At 54.7% G+C, this 25,036-nt stretch overlaps 2 protein-coding genes across 9 annotated transcripts in view; one reads left to right on the top strand and one right to left on the bottom strand.

Moving 5' to 3' along the window:
* LOC100087663 (putative RNA-binding protein Luc7-like 2) overlaps positions 1-11,291 on the top strand; it is a 37,937-nt gene extending 26,646 nt beyond the window's left edge. For 5 of the 8 annotated variants that reach the window (XM_029074641.2, XM_029074643.2, XM_029074645.2 and 2 more), the window contains 7 exons: positions 2,843-2,953; positions 3,569-3,712; positions 4,902-5,078; positions 6,216-6,307; positions 7,351-7,380; positions 9,255-9,446; positions 10,224-11,291. In XM_029074641.2, the coding sequence (XP_028930474.1) occupies positions 2,843-2,953; positions 3,569-3,712; positions 4,902-5,078; positions 6,216-6,307; positions 7,351-7,380; positions 9,255-9,446; positions 10,224-10,422 (945 nt within the window). In that variant the 3' untranslated portion in view covers positions 10,423-11,291. The remainder of the gene's footprint in view (positions 1-2,842; positions 2,954-3,568; positions 3,713-4,901; positions 5,079-6,215; positions 6,308-7,350; positions 7,381-9,254; positions 9,447-10,223) is intronic. The other 3 variants (XM_039913665.1, XM_029074647.2, XM_039913667.1) reach the window with 1 other exon arrangement.
* A 3,184-nt stretch (positions 11,292-14,475) lies between these two features.
* LOC103169671 lies at positions 14,476-23,002 on the bottom strand. The gene is made up of 7 exons (XM_029074747.2): positions 22,343-23,002; positions 21,013-21,204; positions 20,740-20,798; positions 20,324-20,409; positions 18,244-18,418; positions 17,180-17,302; positions 14,476-15,793 (listed from the first exon to the last, which is right to left on the bottom strand). The coding sequence occupies exons 1-7, from the start codon at positions 22,365-22,367 to the stop codon at positions 15,329-15,331; spliced, it is 1,125 nt and encodes a 374-aa protein (XP_028930580.1). The 5' UTR covers positions 22,368-23,002; the 3' UTR covers positions 14,476-15,328.
* Positions 23,003-25,036: the final 2,034 nt, after the last annotated feature.

The raw sequence follows: 25,036 nt of genomic DNA, 5'->3' as shown, positions 1-25,036 counted from the left end.
TGTAGATCTGCGTGTCATCTGCGTAGAGATGGTAGTCAAAGCCATGAGAGCGAATGAGTTCACCGAGGGAGTGAGTGTAAATGGAGAACAGAAGAGGGCCGAGAACTGACCCTTGAGGAACTCCAACAGTTAAAGGATGGGAGGGGGAGGAGGCTCCAGCGAAGGAGACCGAGAATGACCGGCCAGAGAGGTAAGAGGAGAACCAGGAGAGGACAGAGTCCGTGAAGCCAAGGTGAGATAAGGTATGGAGGAGGAGGGGATGGTCGACAGTGTCAAAGGCAGCAGAGAGGTCAAGGAGGATTAGAATGGAGTAGGAGCCATTGGATTTGGCAAGACATAGGGGAATCAGGTTGTCCCACGTGGGGCTCACAGTCTTAATCCCCATTTTACAGATGAGGGAACTGAGGCACAGAGAAGTTGTGACTTGCCCACAGTCACACAGCCGACAAGTGGCAGAGCTGGGATTCGAACTCATGAGCCCTGACTCCAAAGCCCATGCTCTTTCCACTGAGCCACGCTGCTTCTCCAAGGTTACACAGCAGACAAGTGGCAGAGCCAGGATTAAAACCTAGGTCCTTCTGACTACCAGGCTCTTGCTCTATCCCCTTGGCTATGCTGCCTCTCACGTATTAAATCAATGCTTTGCCACTAATTTTCCAATTAGAGGGTTAGCAATTTTGACGATTTGAGAATTTTGTCTAAAGAGTAGAAATTCATCAGCATTCATTTTTTCTGTTTCGGGGTAGAATGTTTTCTTGCATTCTTCCCATCACCTACCAATCTGTCCTTTCTCTTTCTCACCACATTTCCCACTTTTACTTACCCACTGTCTTCTCTCTCTGTCTCCCCCCCCTTTCCCCTTCTCTCTCTCCCCTTCTTCCCCCCACCCTTCTCTCTCCCTCTCTCATATCCAGAAAGCCACCCGCCCTTAAGGGCACCTCTGGGTATTTCCCCGTTCTTACTCTCCTTTTCATGGCTCTGTTTGTGAGGGGTGAGAGATGGGAGGGGGTCCTCGCTTCCCCAACTAATCAAGCACAAGAGGAGGGCATTCAGTGGTGATGGGCAGAAAGAACCTTAGTACAATACTTATTGCCTGGCACATTGTAAGTGCTTAAATACCATTATCATTATTATTATTATTAATAACCTAAAGTTAACACTCGTAGGTCTAAGGTGCCCAAAACCCTCTCTTCCACCACTCCCCCACTACCCACCTTTTTGCCCATCTTTTCCTTCTTTGTTTTCTCCTTTTTCCTTCTGTTTTGCCCTTCCTTTTTTCCCTTCATCTCATTTTTCTGCCTCTTTGTCCTCTGACCACCTCTCCCCTTCCTTTTCCATTATTCCCTTTAAAAGAGAAAGAGTGTGGCATAGTAGAGAGAGCACAAACCAGGGAATCAGAGAACTTCTAACCCCAGCTCCACCATTTGTCTCCTGTGTGACCTAGGGCAAGTCACTTAACCTATCTGGGCTTCAGTTACTTCATCTGTAAAATGGGGATTAATGAGGCTGTGAGACTCATGTGGGACAGGGACTCTGTGTCCAATCTGATAATCTTGGAGCTGCCCCAGTGCTTAGAGCAATGCTTGATACACTGTAAAAGCCCTTAACAAATACTATTTTAAAACAAAAGTTTTTTCGGCTTATTCTCCAACCTCTGCTGTGCTTCCCATTGGTGATGGTCAGCCCAGGGAAGCCCTTCTCTGGCTTTCAGTTGTAAGGCCACAGAAACCAGATTTCAGGGCAGCTCAGGTGGATACCGAGGGCTCTTCGTGACTCTTGGAGGCATCTTTTTGGCCGAAAAATATGGGGGCCCGTTCTTGCAGCAAGTTGCACTTCCCTCTTCTACTAGTGGTATATCTAACTTTGGCGAAAGAAATTCTCTTTTAAGGGGGCTTTAATGGTACTATAAAAACCCGGGCCTTTGAGTTTTAGAAAACTTGAAAAAAGCAATTTTCGATTCTGTTGGAGATTGCTGTAACTGCAGCAGAGCAGAACTCAGCTTTTATCTGAGTGCTCTCAATTACTTTCCAGTTGGTGGAAGAAGGGGTCAGATAAAGGTATTTTTTTTTTTAATTGTCCCCCCATCTCTGTGAGAAACTCATACTGCTGGGGCTGGAATTCCAGTTCAGTTTCCATTTGACAATGATTGTGCTCCCAATTAGCCAGTCATTTTTCATGGGAAATCTATGTCTAGTTGACTGGGAAATAATTTCCATTAACCAATTGTCAATTAAGCTTTACAGACCTTCAGTTCTTCCAGAACCTGTGTTTTCACCACTTATTTTGGCTAGAACCCAGGTGGGTAGTTGAGGAATGTTCTGCTTGAGTCCAGGAGCACATGTCTGTCTGGACAGGACGCAACGCTCATGTGCTCAGGGGCGTGAGTTTTCCGTAACGTGTGTGACCATCCCCCTCCCTGACACTAGCGGAGACCCGAGCGTATGTAAAACGTCATATTCCTGATGGTCACCTTGAAGAGCTTCTTAAATAGTCTGGCCCCACCCAATATATTTTTGAGGTTGTTTTTTTTTTTAAGTTCCCTTTATATTTGTCAGTGCCCTGGATCTGTGACCTTTGGGTATTTGATATTCACCCCAGCTGCACAGCACTTACCTATAGATCTAGGAATTATTTACATTGATGTCCGTCTCCCCCTCTAGACTGTAAGCTTGTTGGGGGCAGGAAACGCGTCTCCCAACCTGGTTGCACTGTACTCTCCCAAGCTCTTAGGACAGTGTTCTGCACTGCGTAATGCTTGATAAATACCACTGAAGGATGGATTTTGTAGAGAAAGTGCTGCGTTCTTTTCTAGCAGTAATTGTTTTCTGATTTGACATCATAGGCGATGGATCACTTGCAGTCGTTCATTGCAGACTGTGACAGGCGGACAGAGGTGGCCAAGAAACGATTAGCAGAAACACAAGAAGAGATCAGTGCTGAAGTAGCAGCCAAAGTAAGCGCTTTCAAGCATTCTCCTCCTGCCCTGTCACTTGCCGGAAAACCAAAGCGCGTTGTCCTCGGCTGTGGGATCTTGAAGCCTTTGGACCTTCCCAGGAGGGGTGACGGGCAAGCAGGCTAGCCAGCAGTGTTCCAAGAATAGCCAGGTCCTGGGTCTGGAGAAGAGTTGGCATCATAAAAGAGAAGAGCGGGCTGGCAACCTGCAGGGAGAGAGGTTTCTCAGGCAGGGCAAGGATTGGAAGCAGGGCCTTCCCAGAGATGGCTGGATGGCACAGAGTGGATTGGGTAAAGGTCCCCAGGAGTGATGCTAAAGGGAAATGCCTATTCAAGGGTGGATCTAGGGGCGAGGAAGAGGCCCGAGGAAAGGATAGAGTTTGTGGTGAGGATTGAAGAGCAGGCTAGTGTCAAAATGCTCTTGCTTTGGGAACACGCCATTGGCTCTGATTCTTCCAGAATCTTTCCTGGATGCCCATTCACTTTCTAGGAAGGATTTTCCCACGTGGTGGTAGTTGCTGATAGCATCTCAGCCCCTTTCAGCCTACTTTTGGGATAAAACTGGTGATGAAAGTTGAGGCACTGAATGGCTCTTCTCTTTCCTTTTTTCCCCGAGGCCGAACGGGTCCACGAACTGAATGAGGAAATTGGTAAGTTACTTGCCAAAGTAGAACAACTGGGAGCCGAAGGAAACGTGGAAGAGTCTCAGAAAGTGATGGATGAGGTGGAGAAAGCCCGGGCCAAGAAGAGAGAGGCAGAGGTAATGGAAAGCGAATGAGGCGAGACTGAACACCCGCCCCATCAGGGGGCCTTAAGGGGCTGGGGAGAGAGGACAACCGATCGATAGGCCCTCCTCCGAAGGGAAAACTTAAATGACCCCTACGGGGCCAGATTCAACGGGAAAGGTCCCTGTGTTCCAGAGGGAGCCAACAGTTGGCTAATGCAGAGAAGTAACCAAACTGTGGGTCCCACTTGCTGAAACCTTCCTCACTAGCCCAGAGGTTTCTAAAGAGCAGGTGTGGGATGAGAAGGGCAGGGTGGTTACTTGAATCTTCCTGGCACTTGGATTTTGCATTCAGCCCAGATCTCAACCAAGAGACCAGTCCAGAAAGAACTAATTTACTTTAAAGGGTGTTTGACGCAGTTTGGGAGTGGGAGGAAAGGGTGCCCGGTTCACGTTATATTCAATGAAAATTTCCCCAAATTGCTACAACTCATTAGAGTGCCTAATCAGTCTGTCCGCTCGGGCGAATGAAGCCAAACCAGCAGGCTGCCCTGTTGCCCCAGTTCGGTTTGTCACGGCATTAACACTGACTGGGCAGAATCCATTCCAACGTGCTTTGCGGGCGCACTGAGGCTAAGGAGCTGAGAGCCTTCTGCAGCAAACCTTTGGGGTCACACTAGACAGGTGTCCAAAGGAGGCCCATTGAAAATTGGCTTGACCTCTCAGATTTTCTCCTCCTTTCCCCCCGCCCCAGCCACCCTCCACAAACTCTGGGCGAGGCGGTCCCCTCCCCTGAGGAGGACGTGAGCAGATATTTGGCCAGCAAGCCGTAGCTCCTCCTCCTTTCCCAGGCATGCCTGGTACCACAGGGCAGCTGCCGTGGTTCAGCCCTGAGGACCATGGTGGACAGGCACACATGCTGCATGTGCATGTTTAGCACACAGTAGTGGGCCTGCCGGGCACCCTGCAACCTAGGAACAACTTTTCTTCTGGAACTGGGACAGATCCACTCCCCTTCCCCCAGCCCTTTTTTTTTTTGGAATCACTGCAATGAGCCCGACTCAAGTGAGTGAGTTCTATAGGAAGGTCAAGGAGATGTTCTGGTCCCAGGGCAAGAGAACTTGACTTCTGATTGTGTTGAGCCGCTCCGACTGTTGATCGGACACTCGCTTATCACCGACCATTGGGCCAAAGGGGTGAGTCCGCCAACTGTCTTCCCTTTCAGGAAGTGTACCGGAATTCCATGCCCGCTTCCAGCTTCCAGCAGCAGAAGCTGAGGGTGTGTGAAGTGTGCTCTGCCTATCTGGGTCTACACGATAACGACAGGCGGCTCGCTGATCACTTCGGAGGGAAGCTGCACCTGGGATTCATCGAAATCAGAGAAAAGCTTGAAGAGCTCAAGGTACGTTGTTTTACTTGCCCTGTGGGCTCTCCCCCCAATCCCCGCCCAACAAGTCATAACTCCTAGGAGACATATGAATGGCTAGCCGGCGTTGATTTCGGTTTAACAGCAGATGTGAGCAGTGTCTCATGTACCTGACACGTTCACACTCACTGTGAATGGACACTTAGCCATTCTGTAGCCCAGTGTCCCAGGCAGTAACCCACACTGCCCTTTGAAATGAGAACTGTGGGATAGAAATGAGGAACAAAGAGTAAACCACCAACACAAAGGATAGTACTGTGCCAAGAGAGGCAGCGTTGCCTTTCGGAAGAAACGCCGTCTTGGGAAAGAGCGAAACCTGTGTTCTGGGTGTGGCTCGGCCAGTCAGCAGCCGGTCGCCAAACTAGGCACCAAGGGAAAATCCCAAGAGATAACAAGACTGGATCCTGCCTTCTCACAGGGAGGCCAGACAAATACGTTAACTTCTAAATAGACACAAAATATCTAGAGTCGAAGCAGGAGAATGGAAGCAACGGGACCGTCCAGACCAAATACGATGTGTCCGTAACTGCTCGAGGTGCTCGAAGGAGGCTGGAATGAGAAGAGAGCATTGAACTAAAATGGGAATGGCATCCCAGGCCCCCGCCCAAGGCAGGTCCCAACTAGATAAAGAAATATGAGCGTGAGAGACGGCGAGTAAGGTGAAGCAAGGCGGAGGATGGGGGCTGTCTGGGAACCAGTGGGCGGAGCCTTGGAGTATAGGGTCCGGAGTTGGTATAAACATCAATTGGGAACCATGATCTTCCAAGGAGGGGGAGTGCTGGCATCAGGGTATCCTAGCTGCCCTGTGGAGGAAAGTATGGAACCTAAAAGACCAGGAAGTGGGCGGAAATTTCTTTCTGATTAGATGTGGGCGGGAAGAAGTCTTCACCTGACCCAGTCTGGCATTTCCATGTTCCGAAGGTAATTATCGTGTGTATTTACTGGGGCCTCTACCAGAGTGATTTTGCTGAGAGTGGTAGTGTGCGTTGTGTGATGTCATGGCACTGCAGAGCAGGTTAGCAATGGGCTTCTGTACCCAAAGCTCTGTATTATGCGGCACTTGAATAAAGGTGGTGTCGGGGGTGGCCGGGGGTCTTGTTTTTGTTCTTTTAGAGAGTTGTGGCCGAGAAACAGGAGAAGCGAAACCAGGAACGCCTGAAGCGCCGGGAGGAAAGGGAGCGGGAAGAAAGGGAGAAATTGAGAAGGTTCGTTCTAACTCCATTTTCTTCATTAAAACCTCAGGATTCCTTTTCTAGGGATTTCAAGGAAACATCCCAAGACACGGGCGCAGCCCGGGCCTGTAATTGTTTCGAAAGGAGAACCCACCACATCTCAAAAGCACGGTGGAGTGGCCGGGGGGCAGTGGGGCGCCGTTCGTCTTAATCCCCTGCTATTCTGGAGGGTGGAGGGTAGACAAGCTCTCTGAGCCTCTTATGAGGGGCTCACTGAAGAGCTGCTTGGTAGGGATGGGAAATGTATCTGTCAGGATGGCGTCTTCTTAAAAAGTCTTTGCAAGCAGGGTGGGAGTTTGGTGTCGGGTGACGGAGGGGGAAAAAATGTGTCAGTGAGTCGCGGGGATCGGTCCCTTGAGGGTACGGAGGATGTGTTTGTGGGACCAAGTTGGTTGAGGAGTGTTCTGAGGAGATGGACTGGAAGGTGGGTCACCTCTCCCTGGGTTAGAATGGATCCTACATTGTGTGCCCCCTGTTCTGTGTGCCCCCTACATCAAATTGCATCACCTTCCACCCCCCGACCCACCTGAATTTGGGCTCTGTCGTTGACTCTGGCTTTGGAACAGGCTTTGCTTTTGCACATGTCATGTTCTCGCCTCTTTCTCAGCGCCATACGTTTTGAGAAGGTGAGTAAAACAGGCCACGTTGAGGGAAGCCAGGATCTATCCATTCATTCAGTTGTATCCAGTAAAGGAGAGTGGAGTTTGAAACTAAAATGATAAACTGTGTCAGTGGTATTCTGGGTCAAAATGGCCAGGTTTCTGCAGAGTAACATTGTCTCTCTCCCCTGTTCTCTCAGTAAATCCAGGAACGTAGTGATTGCAACCGCAGATTTGACTGGCTTATGTTGCATGTGTCTTCGTGGCCTAAGGACTGTAGACTGTAAGCTAGTTAAGCTAGTTGTGGGCAGGGAATGTGTCTGTATTGCGGTGTACTCTCCCAAGTGCTCAGTACAGTATCCGGCACAAAGTGAGTGCTCAGTAAATACGATTGATTGACAGCTGTTCTCCTTGCAGGTCCCGATCACATAGCAAGAATCCCAAAAGGTATGTTACTTATGTTCTCTTTTGCCAGATGCTATAATGGTGTTTAGTCCCATTCAGTATGTGTGTATAGGAATGCTCTGACTAGGTAGTCAACTAACCACCTCTCCTCGTCTGGCAATTGGGCCTTGGTTTTTGTTTTTTTCTGGCATTTAAGCAGTCTAATCCCCATTTTACGGATGAGGGAACGGAGGCCCAGAGTAATGAGGTAACTTGCCCAAGGTCACACAACAGATAAGTGGCAGAGCCAGAATCAGAATCCAGATCCTTCTGATTCCCAGGCCCATGTTCTATCCGCTAGGCCATGCCTATTCCCTTGGATCAAGTCTGTTAAGTAACTCTGTGGTCCAGTCAATCAGGGTAAGCCTCTGAGCGCTGTTGACCTCTCAGGATCACAGCCCTACACCCCAACTCCCCCCCGGGGTCTTCCAGCCTTGGCCCCTCAGATCCTCTGCCAGTTCTCCACCCTGGGGCTCCCGGGGAGCTGAGGTGGTCAGCTGTAGCAGGGGAATGGCAAGAGATGGGAGATGGTCTCTGACCAACTCTTTTGTCCCCTCCTAAACAGTCAGCACAGTGCTCTGTACAGAGCACTCAGTAAATAACGTTGATTCCCTGGTTGAATGATCAGAAAGCAAACTGGTCCCGGGGCATTTGGGGGCAGATCCTTTTCATTCAGTCGTATTTATTGAGCACTTACTCTGTGCAGAGCATTGTACTAAGCACTTGGGAGAGTACACTATGACAACAAACAGACACATTCCTGCCCGCAGCGAGCTCACGTGGAGCCCTTTCCCCATCCCACTTGTTGGGCTGCAAGTCTTTCTCAGTTGTAGAATGCGCCGCTGCTCTGGAGGATCAGTCAGTCGGTGGTATTTATCAAAGCATTTATTATGTGCAGAGCACTGTACAAGGCGCTTGGGAGAGTTCAGCGTAACAGAGTTGGTAGACGTGTTCCTTGCCCACAATGAGTTTACAGTCTAGGGGGTGTGGCCTGATTATGAGACATCCGATCTCAGCTTCTGCTTTGTCGGCCAGAGCGTTTTCATTGCCTAGTGTCAGGCAGTTGACTCTGAGCTGGGCCTGACTGATGATGGATACTTTTGATTTTTGGAGTCCGCAATAGGAGAGTCAGTGTTGACTGTCTTTTGGGGTTTTGTTTTGCGATCATCTCCTTCTGATTGCAGGGCTAATGGCTCGCTCCTGGGGCTGTGAGATTGGGAGGGCAAGGGGAGGAGACAGAAGGGTGCCCAAATGCTGATTGCTTCCATTAGCAGCCAAGTATTCCCTCCGCCAAATCCCCACCCTCTGGTTTCTCAGGGCCATGACTCCTCACTGTTTCCTTTGCCAGTCCAGCGGGGAAGAAGGGATGGAGATTTGCCAAGTGGGACATGCCAGGATATCCCAGGCTGGCAGTTGCAGCCCACCCAGGTGTGATTTGGGGGCATGAGCTCGCCATCCTAGATGCATCTCCCGGTTGTCCCGGTCTCCATTCTGCTCTAGCCCTCCGTCGCCAGGCCGCCTGGTCTCTGGAGAGACCCGACTAGGGTGGGGAGACTGAGGTGCTCTCTGTCCATCTCTGTCTGTCTTGGAGGCGGGGCTGGCTAGGACTCTGGAGCTCCAGAATCATTAGTTTGATACGAATACGGGACTGAGAGCTGTATTTCCTCCATACCGGCTCGTGGCAGGGGAAGAAAATCCTCTTCGAAGCAGCTCTTTTTCCACAGGTGCCCTGCCGCAGGGCGGACCGGGGCTAATATCCGGCTGGATCGGTGCTGGTTCGATATAACAGGGGTTCCCAGATGCTCCCCAAACTCCTCCCAACCCCCTGACTCCCTCAGGAACGCTCAGGCCCTTACTGTCGCCTCGCTTCGGCCTAGATCTAGGTCCCGGGAGCGCCGCCGGCACCGGTCTCGCTCTGCTTCACGGGAGCGGAAGAGAAGGACTCGTTCCAAATCCCGGGAGAAGCGCCACCGCCACAGATCTCGCTCCAGCAGCCGCAGCCGTAGCCGCAGCCACCAGAGAAGCCGCCATAGTTCCAGAGACCGGAGCAGAGAACGCTCCAAACGAAGGTATTGCTGGGGTCTGAGGGGAAGAGCCGCCCGGCCCCGTGCCCAGCCCCCAGAGGGTGGCAGGTTCTTCCTTGGAAACGGGGTGTCGTGGCTGTTCCTGCACAAGTTCCAGAGGTTGTGGGCCGTTGGGACGTTGCCTCATGTTAGCAACTCCTCCTCCTCCTCCTTCTCTGACTAAGCTGTGTCTGAAACGACTGTGACCCCTCTCCAGATGGGTGCCCTAACTCCTGTTCCAATTGAAAGGGAGACAAGGGTGTGGGCGGGTCCCATTAGTGTCCACCTGAGTGACCGGGGAACAGTCCGACCTGGTCCTCTTGCCTGGCTGGAGGTTGGCTGCCGTTGGCTCGATGTCTAATGCCTCTGGGACTCGTAGAACTTATTAATAATCATAGCAATAATAACTGTGGTATTTGTTAAGCACTAACTATGTGCCAAGCACTGGAGTAGGTACAAGATGCGCACATGGGGCTCACAGTCTAAATAGGAGGGATGGCAGTTATTGAATCGTCCTTTGGTGGACGAGGCCCAGAGAAGTGAAATAACTTGCCCAAGATCACCCAGCAGATAGGTGGCGGAGCCGGGATTGGAACCCAGGTCCCCTGACTCCCAGGCCCGGTCACGCCGCTTCAGCCAGCTGCCCAGCGGGGCCGTCCTGGCCAAATTCCGCAAGGTTTCTCGGGGCACCGGGCAGCTCCGAGGGAATCCCGACCCCTTCATGGGGCTCCCGGGGCTCCAGCGACCCCTCAACATCCTGTGAAATCACCGCTGTCTTTCCAGGTCCTCCAAAGAAAGATCTGGAGATAAAGATCGGTCACTGAGAGACCAAGACATAACCTCCCGCGACAAGGACCGGAGTTCAAGAGAGAGGTCACCCCGCGACCGAGAGCGCAAAGACAAGAAGCGCTCCTACGAGAGCACCAACGGCCGGTCGGAAGACAGGAGGAGCTCGGAAGAGCGCGAAGCCGGGGAGATCTGACCGGCCGCCGGCTTCCCCGATCCCCCCTCGGCTTCTGACGGAGAGAAATACTACGGTTTAGTTGACAGCCGCCGTTCTAAGGAGACATCAGTGAGCAGCAGTTCCAGACCCGGATCCAGCTAGGCTAGATGTGTACCGTATCCACAGTGGCTCTAACTCAGTCCGAACCGCCCCCTCCCCCCTCCCCTTTTTTCCCTCGAAGCCTGAAGCCGCGTCCGTGATGTCCGACGGACTGCCAGACCACCCTGAGACGTTTCCTCTGGTCAGCGGGGCGGTTTGATGTAGCAGGATGCCGAGCGCAAGATGTTTTTCTTCTTTTCCGTAGGCGTTGAATAGTTAACAGATTGTGTTCCTTACCTGGGCTTTCTTGACAGTTTTGTCAGATTACTCGTTCAGTTTTAGTTCAAGCAGCAGCAGCCGCCGCCGCCCCCCCGGAAAGTCAGATGTCACCGTCTCCCCCAGTCTGAGAGGTAGGCTTACCTCGCTGGGGTCTCTCACGGGCCAGTTCCACTGATGGATGGATCGAGAGTTAGTCGGTTACAGTTCAGAGCATTTGTCCTGGATTTTGTGCTGGAGAAAACGGAAGTGTTCGTTTCCCTTCTTCTTATTCTTCTCCTCCTCCTCCTCCTCCTCCTTTTTTTTTTAAACAGTGCCTATTTAGATTTGGAAGTTGAACAGCTGTTGCATTACATCCTTTTGCATTTTTATTGAAATTTTGAAATCAAACCTTGTCCTGTTTTTTCTGTTCCCTGAATTGGTATGTTTAGTTTGTTGGCAGGGCTCTCTGAAGCACTTTCGGCTTTTTTTTTCCTTGTGGAGTGTAAAGATTGCACATCTTAACTGTAAAAAAATAAACAAAATGAAAACAACCGTCGACCCCACCACCACCACCACAACCGTTAAGCTGCATTGTCCAGTAAAGACCCTGACCGCCCCCTTTCCCCTGCTCTCCTCTCCCCTGCTCTCTACCCTCTCCCACTTATTTCCTAGGTGGGGAGTCAGGCCCGAGGTGGTGGGAGAGCAGAGCAGGCCTGCTAGCGGGGACTGGCTCATCTCAGGGACATGGTTCGCGTAAGTCCCAGCCTGAACTGCACACCTCCCTTCCAGCCTGGGAAACTCACCGTGTCCCCCATGAAATGTGACCCCACTTCCTCCCTCCAAAAGCAAAGTGTTTCCCCTCCCTTTGCCCACGGTAGCCCCAGACAGCTTCCTGTGGTGGGGAAGGGGACTGGCCCATCTCACCCTATCAGCTGACTGGGCTGCTAGGGTGGGTGTGAGGGCAGTGAAGCTGTATTAGAGCCTCCTGGCCTGGGGCAAGTGGGTCAGGGTAAGGTGTTAAAACCCGGTTCAGTTGCTTTAACAACATTGAGTCTTCATTAGGAGGACTCCCGGGCCTCTGCCATAGCCATGGGGGGCTGGGGGAGTGAAAGAAAGGGAGCAGGGACAGATAGAAACCCATAGCTCAGGTGACAAACTCTCAGGACAACAGTTGAGCTCTGTCTCCTTGTTATTGCTGGAGTTCATTCATTCATTCAATCGTATTTATTGAGCACTTACTGTGTGCAGAGCACTGTACTAAGCACTTGGAAAGTTCAATAGGGCAACAGAGACAATCCCTCCCCAACAACAGGCTTAAAATAAGAGGGTTCTATAATAATAATGGTATTTAAGCACTTACTAGGGGCCAAGCACTGTTCTAAGCGCTGGGGGAGATACAAGTTCATCAGGTAGTCCCACGGCGGGCTCACAGTTTTAATCCCCATTTTACAGATGAGATAACTGAGGTACAGAGAAGTTAAGTGGCTTGCCCAGGCTCACACAGCAGACAAGTGGCAGAGCCGGGTTCTCTTCCCTTCCCCTGTTACTGCATGTCTATGTCTGCCTCCTCTAGAGTGTGAGGGGATTAAAGGAGGGAGTCCCTGCCTTCGTCAAAGGGGCAGTCGGTAGATTCAGCCTGTTCTGTTCCAGTTTACAAGATTGGCTGAAGCGAATGCACAGAGAGGATTTCCAGCCACAACCAAGCTCTCCAGGCATTGCCCGTTGGACCCTGAGATGGGGAAGCTTTGAAGGTGAGGGAGGCCGGGGACGGCACCCGCTGATCTTTTGGATTCCCCGCTCCAGGGTGCCGAGCTCCGGAAAGCAACAATCCTTGGAGGGGGACGGCACCGAGTTCTCGGGGTTTTATTTGCTGTGGGGTGGTCTTCCCACCTGCCTGGGCCTACCTGGGGCTCCATCCTCTGGCTCCAATCAGGAGGGCAGCCTCCTCCCGAGGGGCCTCTCACCCTGTAGCCGGGTCTCCCAGGACCCTGTAGAGAGTATGCAGAAATCCCTCTTCGCCTTAGGGGGGGGGTGCAGGCAAGACCCCGTGATGGTGCCCACGTGTTCTCGAGGCCCATGGGGATGTTTGTTTCTCATGTCACCTGCTTGGCATTCTACCCAGCCCTCCCCTTAGCTCCCTGGACGCGGACCTGAGTCCAGGTGGACGGGAGGGAGCGAGCAGAACTGCTGGCATCGGTGGCCGTCTGCTGGCATGGGTGAGTTTTTGTGGACCTCCAGGGTGGGGGTGGGGAGCTTAGGTTGTCCTTTGGGAAAGGGAGAAGGGCAGAGTGAAATAATGTTCACCCCAGTGTGCAAGCGTGGGGTTCATCTGTAGTTAAAATGGGGAGTGGGACTAAAGCCCCCCACACCCATTGTTATGACCAGGCCTGGGGTAATGCCACTGTGGGGCTGGCCAGCTGGGGCAGGGGTGCTCTGGCGTCTGCCCGGAGCCCCGCTCAGATGACAAATCAATCGTTCTTACCAATTTGTCACTTTTTATCGGTCGTATATATCGGTCACCTTTCAGGGAGCGTCAGTGGCTCAACGGCCCCAGTTTGGCTTCCCCTTTCTGGGGTGCTGGGGAAGGTGCCTCCCGCCCTCCCAGAAAGCCAGCCGATGGAGGCTCCGTGCGTCAGTAGGTTTGGCTGGGGTGGCCGAATCTAAAGCCAGGTTTAAAATGGCCACAGGAGTGTTCCAGGCTGAAGGAACAGCCGGTCACTGAAGAGGAGGAGGAGGGGAAGGGGCACTGCCAGCTGGCAGTGGTTAAATGCTGAACTGCTTCCGCCGGGAGGTGACCGCTCTTATTCGCACACATCATTTCCAAGCCCCAGCGAATGCCGGCCCTGGGGTGGCTGCTTATCACGCGTACCCCTCTCTGGTGCCGGCAGGAGCTACTGTGTGGGGTGGGAGGGCCTTGCGGGCTGACCGTGCGGGCTCCAGGGTGGCACCTTGGGTCTGTGCCCCGAGCTGTCCCGCCATGGTCGAGACCAAGGTTGTGGTGCTGCAGACAGGCCCTCCAGCTGTTGTGTCAACAGGAAGGCAACTCTGGTCACTTCTCTGCCTCTCCCCCGGAGGCCCAAGTGGGTCAACACTGCTGGCATGGGCCGCTGGCTCCCTGGGGTCATAGAGGGAGGGGTTCTGCCTGCTTCCTTGTGCACAGAGTACGGTCCGCCCTCCCCTCCCGTTCCTCCACCCGCCTCTGTGGCACTGGGAGATGATATCTACCCCAGGCAGGAGCTGGCAGGCCCACCCGGGGCATCAAAACCACCCCGCCTGCCACCGTGCCTAGCAGAGTGGCGGTGACCTCCCACCCCGTGCCCAGGGAGCACTTGGAGGAGATTTAATGGCTCACTTTTTTTTTAATGGAGTTCGTTAAGCACTTAATATGAGCCAGACACTGTACTAACTGCTGGGGTAGATACAAGCTAATCAGACACAATCCCTGTCCCACGTGGGGCTTGCAGTCTGTCCCCATTTTACAGATGCGGTTAACCGAAGCTTGGGGAAGTGAAGTGACCTGCCCAACGTCACACAGCAGACAAGTGGCAGAGCTGGGTTTAGAACCCAGGTCCTGGCTTCCAGGCCCATGCTCTATCTACTTAGACCACGCTGCTTCCCACATGGAGCTCTGTCTAAAGAAGAGGGCTGGGTCGGGGCCAGAAGAGCAGGGCATCAGGGGAGCAAGCAAGGAAGTTGGATGGGAGGTGGCGGAGGAAGGGGGGCACGCAGTCGATACCCACAGATAGATTTTGCTCTTTAATGTTTACCAAGGTGGGCACCCCAGGCCAGGCCTCAGAGCAGCTGAAGCTCATTGCTACTCCCAGTAGGGTCCATCTGGACCATTCTGAACCCCATACCCAGCTGCGCAAACTGCCCTAGCTGGAATGGCGTGTGGTCCCAGGACTCCTATATGGTGGTAACTGCATTTAAGAACACCTGCGGGCAAGGCACCATTCTAAGGATTTGGGAAAATAAAAGGGGGTGGGAAAGAGCCCCCAGTGAGCTCTTCACTGAAATTGGTGACTTAAAAATATTTACAAATAGGGTAATTGGAATAAATAAGTGAATAGCAATCCCATTTACAAATGAAGGCTGAATATCGAACTAAGTGCGGAGGGGAGAGGGGTGCGGTCAGGCGGAGCTACTTGGAGTGTTGGGAAACAATCCGGGACAGATGGAAGAGGTGGGATTCATTCTAGGAGGGAATCTTCAGGCTGTGGGAATGGTGTGGGTGTCTTTTGGTTTCGCTTTCAGGGTGCCTGTCCTGATTGGGTCAGGGTGGCTCCACAATAAGGAAGGAGAGAGACATGGATTGGCTTTTTGCATCCACACACAGACTGGTGGATTAATTTCACCGCCAGTGGGCTCCTCTCAGAGACTACCGGATAAGGTCTGTGGAATCGATGCTTGAAGTGAAAACTGGGGAAAGATGGCTAGGAGAGATTGGGATCGGTCTGCAGCCCTTTGACCTCCCCTGGATTTACTCGTGAGGGACAATGGATCACGTGGGGTGTCCCACCGCCGCCCCCTGCCCGAACCCCAGTCTGCTGATCCCTGACTCGGGGCCCCTGGCTCAGTTTTCAATTTTTCAGAGGGTCTCTCGCTTCAAGCCCCGAGACCCCCTTCTAGGAATCGGGGACCCCACACCGGCCTCTCTCCCAAATGACCGTCTGTGCCGCCGGGCCACCTCCTTCTCGGGACCGGACCCTGGCCCAGCCGGGGGCACTCCCGTTTCTGCCTTCCCCTTGGTGGATGGACCGGGCCGGAGCCTACGGGGGACGGCCCTGCTTGGATGGACGCCGCCTCCGCTCTGATGGACGTCGCTGCTCTGTCGGATGCCGCCGTTATGTCGGATGCCGCTCGGGGAGAGGTGACTTGAGGTCCGCTGTGGTGGCCGCCGCAGCCTCCTGGGTTGGGGAGGGCTCGCGGTGACCCTGCCTGGCCCCCTGGGGCCCCTGTGGCCCATGGGAGAGGGAGGAGGGTCCCAGCCAGTCTTCTCCTGGGCGGTCCTTGGTCCGGTCTGGGGCCTGGGTGTGGCTACGCGGGTTGGAGGCTGCAGGTGAAGGGGAAGGAAGGACTGCTGCTGACCACGGTGCAGCTAGGGCCTCTGGCCAGGATCAGCCCCACTGCATCAACCCGTTCTCCCAGAAAGTGAGGGACCCCAGAGCTGAGTCCAAGGACTCGATGCTCCCCCCTGCCAGCCCTCAGCCCCGGACGGACCCCACAGGACCCTTCCTTCCCTGCTGGCTCTAATAATAAGAATTGTGGTATTTGTTAAGCCTTACTACATTCCAGACACTGTTCTAAGCGCCAGGATAGATAAAAGATCATCAGGTTGGTTGAACACAGTCCCTGTCCCACGTGGAGCTCACAGTCTTAATTCCCATTTTTACAGATGAGGGAACTGAGGTTCAGAGAAGTGAAGTGCCCAAGGCCACAGAGCAGCCAAGTGGCGAGGCTGGGATTAGAACACAGGTCCTTCGACTCCCAGGCCCGTGCTCTATCCACTAAGCCACACTGTTTCTCTCCTCATCCCCCCATGGTTGCGTAGGCTGGCCTGGTCCAGCGGGCTGCTCTGGCCAAGGATGGAGACATAAGGGAACTGGCTCAAGGAAGCCCACACTCTCACTGCTCCCCAGAAAACCCCCAACCATCCCTTTTCCCACACTTGTGGCTCCCCCATCCCCCCTTCCCCGCAACCTGTACACCCCTCTCTTTACCAAACCGTGACCCGGGTCTTTCCCCAAATCCAGCACCTCCTTCAGGAGGCCACCCCCATCAACCATCTCAACCTGTGGGGATTTTGTTTGTTCTCGACTCATCCCCTCATGGCTCTATTATTTCTATCCGCCAGCTCTCCTAACCCTCTCTTAGGTTCTGTGTCCCCTTCTTTAACTTTAGAGTGTGAATCCTTCAGGGATTTGCATCTTTTACTTCACCCCTGTGTCTTCTTACATGCCCGGGGCCAGTGCCCTGCATATAGTAGACGCCCAGCATCTGTCACAGAGAGTGCCCTGGGGGGAAAACCTCAGCCTAATCCTGCAGCAACCAGCAGGCCCCTTTCCAGTAAACTGACCACCATAGGCCATTCCCAGGCCAGAACACAGCCCCACCTCTGCTCCCTTCTCTCGCTGCCCTGACTCTATTTACATCCCCAATCCCACTCTCCAAAGGGCCGCTCCTCATCTCTAGGGGCGGGCCGACTGTCATTGGGTGGCCCCATGCCCTGGGACACCAGCCTCTCTTGGTTGTCCCGCACCCTGGGATGCCAGCCTCTCCTAGCTGCCCTTCTACTTGCCCCTTGCCTTCCAACATTTCTTCAGCTTTCAGGCTTCCCACCCCAAGGGTCCAGGATATGCTCCTAGGACCCCAGTCCCACCGTGCACTTTCTGCTGTTGGAGCCCTCCGGGGGGAGGCACCAGCCTGCTGGGCATCTCACCTGGGTTCCTTGATGTCTGGAGCCCTTCCTTCTGACTCCCTTCCGCTCACCAATCCCACGGGCTTCCTGGAGGAGAGTCCGGTCTCGGGCCCAAGCCCAGTGAGAGGGGTCCTGGGCCTGGATCTGGAAGCAGAAGAATGAGAATTTGAGGGCCAGGGCGATCCCCAGGACCTCAGTGACTGTGGGATCAGGCCTGGCAGCCCAAGGGTTGCTAATAATATGAATATGAATGAATAATAATTGTGATATTTGTTAAGCACTTACTCTGTGCCAGGTACTGTACTAAGCCCTGGGGTGGACGCAGTCCCTGCTCACATGGGGCTCACAGTTTTAATCCCCATTTTAGAGTGAGGGAACTGAGACACAGAGAAGTGAAGTGACTTGCCCTATGTCACAGAGCAGACAAATGGCGGAGTGAGGATTAGAACCCAGGTCCTCCTGACTCCCAGGCCCACACTCTATCCACTAGGCCACACTGCTTCTAGCCCTGGGCAGCTTGGGGCTAGGAATGTCTGGGAGGGTAATCGACCCAGCTGCTCCCAAACAAGGGAGGAATCCATCAGGGTCCCCCAGCAGAGCAGGGAAGCTGTCTGGCCTAGTGGAACAAACGCGGGCTTGGGAGGAGAGGACCTGGGTTCTAATTCGGCCTCTGCCACTTGTCTGCGGTGTGATCTTGGTTAAGTCACTTCACTTCCCTGAGCTTCAGTTACCTGATCTGTAAAATGGGGATTAAATCCCTCTTTAGACTAAGAGTCTCAGGTGGGACAGGGACTCTCCAACCAGATTGTTTTCTATCTACCCCAGTGCTTAGGACAGTGCTAGGCATAAAGTAAACATTTAACGAGTTGCATTTAAAAATAAAAAAGTGGGAGGGGTGTTGACCTCTCTGGGCTTGTCTCCCCCTCTGGAAAATGAGCAGAATGATGCCTATTTGCTTCTCCCCACCCCATCATCCCCTTTCCCCGGGTCCCAGGGACATTGTGAGAGAAGGAATGGCTGATGTAGAGGCTCCCACCTGGCCCCCAACCACCATTCCCTGTCCCCCTCCAAGCCCCCAGCCTGACCTGCTCGCACTCCTCCGGGAAGACCCAGGCCCTCCAGTCCATGGCCGCCAGGAACTCGCACCTCAGCTGCAGGAAGTCCCGGTCGAGGCCCTCGGCGGCCATTTTGCCAAAAAGCACGTGGAGGATCTCCCACTTGGACTCCAGATCATCCTCCTCCATGTCGCAGGCGATGAAACTGCCCCCCCCCAGGAGCACATGGACCCCGTCAGCCCATCGGGCCTCAAGGGGCTCAGGGAGCTCCTTCCTCCTGGCGGGTGGGGGCCGGGGAGGGATGGGGGGGATCATTTTTCCTGGGAACCGACCATGTACCTCTTCATCGTCTTCACAGTCAGTATTTGCTGGGTGCCTGCCGTGTGCAAGGTACTAGATTGGGCATCTGGTGTGTTCAGGGCCCTGAACTGGGCACTCACTGTTAAAGGCACTGCATTGGGTGCTTGTTATGTGAAGGGCACTAAACTGGGTGCCCGCTGTATACAGGATCCTGGACTGACCATGTAGCCTGTGCAAGGAACTGGATCAGGTATTTGTCGTATGCAGGGCCCTGCTCTGAGCCGCCTACTCTGCAGGGTGCTGGCCCAAGCGTGTTGAAAACTTACAAGTGAAAGATCGTCCCCGCTTGAGGAGTTTACAGTCTGGTGTAGGGGTTTAGTACAGTGCACCCAGTGGGTGCTCAATAAATACCACTATTGTTCCTGTTGTGGGGAACACAAGAGGACGTACATAGCCGATCAGAGAATAGGAAAAAGATTAAGCAGAGATCCACATTATTAAAACATATAATTGTGGGGGGTTTTAGGCACTTACTCCATGCCAAGCACTGAACTAAACACTGGGATAAGTATAATATTATCAGGTCAGACACAATCCTTGTCCTACATGGGGCTCACAGTCTAAGCAGGAGGGAAGACTGATAAACCGACAATCATCTAAACAAATACCCCGGAATGATACGGTGGTTGCCGGGATGATATGATTAGGAAAGTAGGAGATCAAGGAGGAATACCTCCTGGCGAAGTGGGTAGCTTGGGGGTGGGGGAAGGAGTTTTGGTTTTCTTATGGTATCTGTTAAGTGCTTATTATGTGCCAGGCACTGTACTAAGCACTGGGGAAGATAGAAGTTTGTCAGGTTGGATACAGTCCCTGCCCCTCCTAGGGCTCACGGTCTTAATCTCCATTTTACAGATGAGGTAATAGAGGCAGAGAGAAGTTGAGTGACTTGTCTAAAGTCACACAGCAGTCAAGTGGCAGAGCGGGGATTAGAACCCAGGTCCTTCTTACTCCCAGACCCATGCTGTATTCACTAGGCCACGCACTATACTGAGCAGTGAAGTAGATGCAATGCTGTCGGACGACAACAATGATATTAGTGATATTTGTTAAGCTTTTACTCTGTGTGCCAAGCATTGTACTAAAAGCTAATCAGTCCCTGTCCATATGAGGCTCACAGTCTTAAGGGGATGATAAACAGATATTTTATACCTGAGAAGCAGCGTGGCTCAGTAGAAAGAGCACAGGCTGGGGAGTCAGAGATCATGGGTTCAAATCCCGCTCAGCCGCTTGTCAGATGTGTGACTCGGGGCAAGTCACTTCTCTGTGCCTCAGTTCCCTCATCTGCAAAATGGGATTGACTGTGAGCCCCACTTGGGACAACCTGATCACTTTGTAACCTCCCCAGCGCTTAAAACAATGCTTTGCACATAGTAAGCGCTTAACAAATGCCATCATTATTACACATGAGGAAACTGCGGCGCAGAGGAGTTATCACTTACCCAAGGTCACGCAGCAGACAAGTGGCAGAGCCAGGATTAGAACCCAGTTCCTCCGACTTCCAGGCCTGTGTTCTTTCCACCAGGCCACCCTGCTTCCCCGCACGAGTGGGAGGGAGCCAGGGCGTTTCTCACCGGGACCGGTGGTCTCAGGCCAGTGGAAGATCGGGCACGGGGACTCCCAATAGGCCGGGGGGGTGGGCTCCCGGCCGCCCCCGTGCCCGCCAGGGAACGGACTCCCGGACCCCGCGTGTCTGCCGGGGCTGCCCGGACCCCCGCCCTGCCACCCACCGGCCCCCTTGGAGGGTACTCACAGGGCCAGGAAGAAGTGTATCCGGGTGTAGGAGTCCGCGGGGAGCCCAACGCGGCTGAAGTAGGCCACCACCATAGACAGCAAGAACTGCCAGTGAATGGCAGTCACTGCGGGGGTCAGGGCGGCTGGACTGGCCTTGGGGCAGTCTCCCGGCTCGGGGGTGGGGCCGGGGCCCGGGGGACCCATCTGTCTGGCCTCAGGACCGGGGCAGGCAGGGGGTCCTGCAGGCGGTTCTGCACCGCCACCCCCTCCCCACACCCATCTGACCTCCCTCTGGCCTGGATAGGCAAGGGTGCCCGTCCTGGGGTGCGGGGCTCCAGCCCAAGTCTCCCCCTTCCCAGCCTGGGGCCCCCGACCCGCCCCAGCCCAACCCCGGCCCCATCCCCATCCCCAGGATAGCGTGACCTGCTCCCGCACCTTGTCGGACACCCGGAATTCATGGTCCAGGTTGAGACACTGCTGCACGATGGGGTCACCTGCAGAGGGGAATGGCCCAAGTGCCGGCGTCGACCTTGGGCCGGCCCGACCCCCGAGGGGCTGCACCCCACCCCAAAAAGGAACCTCTCACTTTCTCCGGGCCTCCTCCCTGGGGGAGGCCGGGGCAGGAACCGGGAGCCGCCGCCGCCCCCCTCCCGGCCCTGCCACCGGTGGACCCCCAGGCCCGGCCTGGTGCCGCCCGCCTTACCCTACCCAAGAGCCGATAGAAAGCGTCCAGGTCCTCGGGCTGAATGGCGGTGGCGGGGGGCGGCCTGCGGCGCTTCAGCCGGATCCTCGTGTCTCCCAGCCGGTCCACGGCCCACCAGGGACGCTTCCTCCGTCCGCGACCAGCCGGGGCCACTGCCGCCACAACCGGACTCCTACTCCGGCCCCGGGCCCACCACCCTGCAGGGGCGGAGCACAGTGGCCTCGGGGATGCGTTCGGGGGTGGGAGGGCATCGTCCCCCAGCCCCTCTGTGCTGGTCCAGGCAGGGAAGGCGTCCGTTAGATTGCACTTCCCAAGCGCTTAGTACAGTGCTCGGCACGCAGTAGGTGCTCAGTGCATATGATTGACAACCTAGGGAGCCTGCCAAGTCCCCAACCCCCAGCCCTGCCCCTCCCACTCCCATCCCCCGGGGTTAGTAGTTGGGGTTCAGGGGGTGGGTACATCCCTCCCTCCCCCAGAGCTGACTCCCCTGGGTCCCTGGGCAGCCACCCGAGGTGGTGTTGGGCAGGGGTGTCCTGGAGCAGGGGCCGGGGCCAGTTTGCTCCTCTCACCCTTAGGTTACGTTGTCCGCTCCCAAGCGCTTAGTACAGTGCTCTGCACACCGTAAGTGCTCAATAGAGTTGATTGATTCTCCCTACAGTGGTGTCCAGGGCCACAGGGGTGGGATGGGATGGGGAAATGGGGGATCGGGGGCAAATGACTTGGGGAAAGGGGAGACTCGTGGTCTCTTCCCAGCAGTTGGCAGAGCCGGGGTCAGGCAGGAGGCCGCTGCAGTTTGCAGAGACGGAGCAGAAGTGGACCGGGGCCGGAACCTCCCTCCCGGCCAGGGAAGGTCACAGGGCTGGGCAGGGAGGATTTATTATTTTACTCATTTTTTATTTATGGTATTTGTTAAGCACTATGTGTCAGGCACTGTACTAAGTGCTGGGGTAGATACAAGCTAACCAGGTTGATTACAATCCCTGCTCCACATAGGGCTCACAGTCTTAATCCCCAAATTACAGATGAGGTCCCGGAGGCCCAGAGAAGTGAAGCGACTTGGCCAAGGTGACTCGGCAGATAAGTGGCGGAGCCGGGAGGAGAACCCAGGTCCTTCTGACTCCCAGGCCGGTGCTCTATCCACTAGGCCACCGTGCTTCCCTGGGGGTAGGATTTGAGGGGTCCCGGGTTGAACCCCTGAAATTGGAGGCACTTCCTGGCCTGGGTTGGGGGTGGGTGATGGTATGTGTGTGGGGGGGAGGGCTGCTTTTCCCTTTCCAAGAGCCTCTGGACACTCGTGCCTCAGTTTCCCGGCCCTAGAGAGGGGATGGGCCTCACCTATCTTCCTCAGGGCCCCTCCCATGTAGGAGGGTCCAGGTGGGGAGGTCGGGGTCCCCGGGTCCCGGGGGCTGGTTCCCCTCCGGGCTCGGGGCTCCCGGGCTTCGTGTCCTCTGCCTGCTCACACCCGGCTGGTCGGGCAGGGCCGGGCCCGCGGGGACCACCCTGAGCCCGACCCTGGGGGCTCCCTGGGCACGTCCTGCCCGCTCCCCCCTGGACACCCCTGGGTCACCCCTGGGCACCCTCTGGGCCTCCCCTGGGCCTGGAGGTTTGGGGGCTCATCCCCCAGGTCTTTCCCGTGCCCCCTGGGTTGGGCGGGCCTGGGGTCCGGTCCTGGGGGAGGGTCGGGGCGTTGGGGGGCGATGGGGGTCCCTCCGAGGATCTCTTGGGGCCCACCGGGCCGTGGCCAACACAGGCCCCAGGCCCGCACACCCGACCCTCTGCGGGCCCGGGAGGAAGCACACTCCCCCCAGCCGGGGTCAGGGTCAGAGTTCAGAGGTCAGGGCTTCGAAGCAGCACGTGGGCAAGACCCGGGGCACCGCGAGGCCGGGCTGGGAACGGCCCTCCCAGGCTGGGGTCGGGGGTCAGGGGTCGGGACCCCCTCCCCCCAGTGGCTCTCACCGATTAACGGTGGGCGGCCTTGAATAGGTTAACCTCGGCCCCAGGGATGGTGGGGGGGGGTGATGGAGATGGGGGGAGGGGACCCGGTCCTTCCCCCACCCACCCCCCGACCCCTCCCCTTAGGCCGGAAAACTTGCTGTCCACCAGGCAGAAAGGCGGCTGCGGCCGTCGAAGGGTTAAAAACCCCTGTCCCCGCCCCCCCGGCGGGGGATTGTGGGGCTTGTAGTCCCGCCCGGGGCATCATGGGAAATGTAGTTCTCGGGGGGCTCCACGTGTTCCCCCCCCACCCCAGGCGAGGCCACCCCATCTGCTCCCTTGTCCTGCCCGCCCTGACCTTCTCCACCCGCAACCCTCACCCCGGACCTCACCCTGACACCCGTGGATTTCTTCCTCCCCACTTCCCCGGGCCTCCCCTCTCCTTGCCCCGACTGCCCACACCTCATTCTTCTTCATCATCATCATCATCATCATCATCAGTGGTATTGATTGAGCGCCGACTGGGAAGAGCACTGGTAAGGAGCTCTCTGGGGGCAGGGATGGTCTCACTTTATTACTGGATCGTACTTTCCCCATCGCGTAAGAGTGCTCCGCACACGGTCAGCGCTCAGTAAATGGGACCGAATGAGTGAATGAACTTGGGAGAGAACAACACAGAGTTTGTAGACACATTCCCTTCCCACTGTGAGCGAAAGGTCTAGGGGGGAAACAGATATTAAAATAATAATAATAATGTTGGTAATTGTTAAGCGCTATGTGCAGAGCACTGTTCTAAGCGCTGGGGAAGATACGGGGTAATCAGGTTGTCCCCCATGAGGCTCAAAGTCTTCATCTCCATTTTATAGATGAGGTAACTGAGGCACAGAGAAGTAAAGTGACTTGCCCACAGTCACACAGCTGACAAGTGGCAGATCCGGGTTTCGAACCCATGACCTCTGACTCCCAAGCCCAGCCTCTTTTCACTGAGCCATGCTGCTTCTCTATAATATAAATGAATAAATTATGGTATGTGCCTAAGTGCCGTGGGGCCGAGGGAGGGATGGGTGAATAAAGGAGGCAAATCGGGGCGATGCAGGAGGGAGTGGGAGAAGAAGAAAGGAGGGCTCAGTCAGGGAAGGCCTTTTGGAGGAGGTGGGCCTTCAGGAAGGCTTTGAAGGTGGGGAGAGTCATTGTCGGTCGGATGTGATGGGGCAAGGGGATTGAGTGCTGTAAAGCCGATGGAAAGGAGTTTCTGTTTGATGTAGAGATGGATGGGCAACCACTGGAGATTCTTGAGGAGTGGGGAAACAGGGACTGAACATTTTTGTAGAAAAAACAATCCGGGCAGTAGAGCGAAGTATAGAGCGGAGTGGGGAGAGAAAGGAGGCAGGGAGGTCAAGCGAGGAGGCTGATACCGTAATCAAAGCGTGATAGGATAAGGGCTGGGATTGATATGGCAGCATTTTCGATGGAGAGGAGAGGATGCATTTTAGCGATGTTGTGAAAGTGGAACTCACAGGATTTAGTGATGGATTGAATATGTGGGTTGAATGAGAGAGATGAGTCAAGGATAACACCAAGGTTATGGGCTTATGAGACAGGGAGGCTGGGGGTGCTGTCTACAGTGACAGGATAATCAGGGGGAGGACAAGGTTTGGGTGGGCAGGTGTGTTCCGTTTTGGACAGGTTAAGTTTGAGGTAATAATAATGTTGGTATTTGTTAAGCGCTTACTATGTGCAGAGCACTGTTCTAAATGCTGGGGGAGATACAGGGTCATCAGGTCGTCCCACGTGAGGCTCACAGTTAATCCCCATTTTACAGATGAGGTAACTGAGGCACAGAGAAGTTAAGTGACTTGCCCACAGTCACACAGCTGACAAGTGACAGAGCCGGGAGTCAAACCCATGACGTCTGACTCCAAAGCCCAGGCTCTTTCCACTGAGCCAAGCTGCTCTGAGGTGTCAGCGGGACATCTAGGTGGAGATATCTAACCGTCATCTACCACCCTCCTGGTCCCACCTCCAACTTCTTCAACCACCTTGACCCCTTTCTCACCTTCCTTCTCTCCTTCTCTCTGCCCACGCTGATCCTCGGAG

Source organism: Ornithorhynchus anatinus, chromosome 11, assembly GCF_004115215.2.
Source record: "Ornithorhynchus anatinus isolate Pmale09 chromosome 11, mOrnAna1.pri.v4, whole genome shotgun sequence".
Classification (NCBI taxonomy): Eukaryota; Metazoa; Chordata; class Mammalia; order Monotremata; family Ornithorhynchidae; genus Ornithorhynchus; species Ornithorhynchus anatinus.
Note: the sequence above shows the minus strand (reverse complement) of the source record. Positions and strands in the feature narration are given on the sequence as shown.

Coding starts and splice junctions, on each gene's coding strand:
- LOC103169671 (XM_029074747.2), bottom strand. CDS start 22,367: ATGGGAGGGGCCCTGAGGAAGATAG. Junction 18,419..20,323: donor ATACACTTCTTCCTGGCCCT/GTGAGTACCCTC, acceptor GGGGGGGGGCAG/TTTCATCGCCTGCGACATGG. Junction 15,794..17,179: donor CCAGACATCAAGGAACCCAG/GTGAGATGCCCA, acceptor CTTCACCTGCAG/CCTCCAACCCGCGTAGCCAC.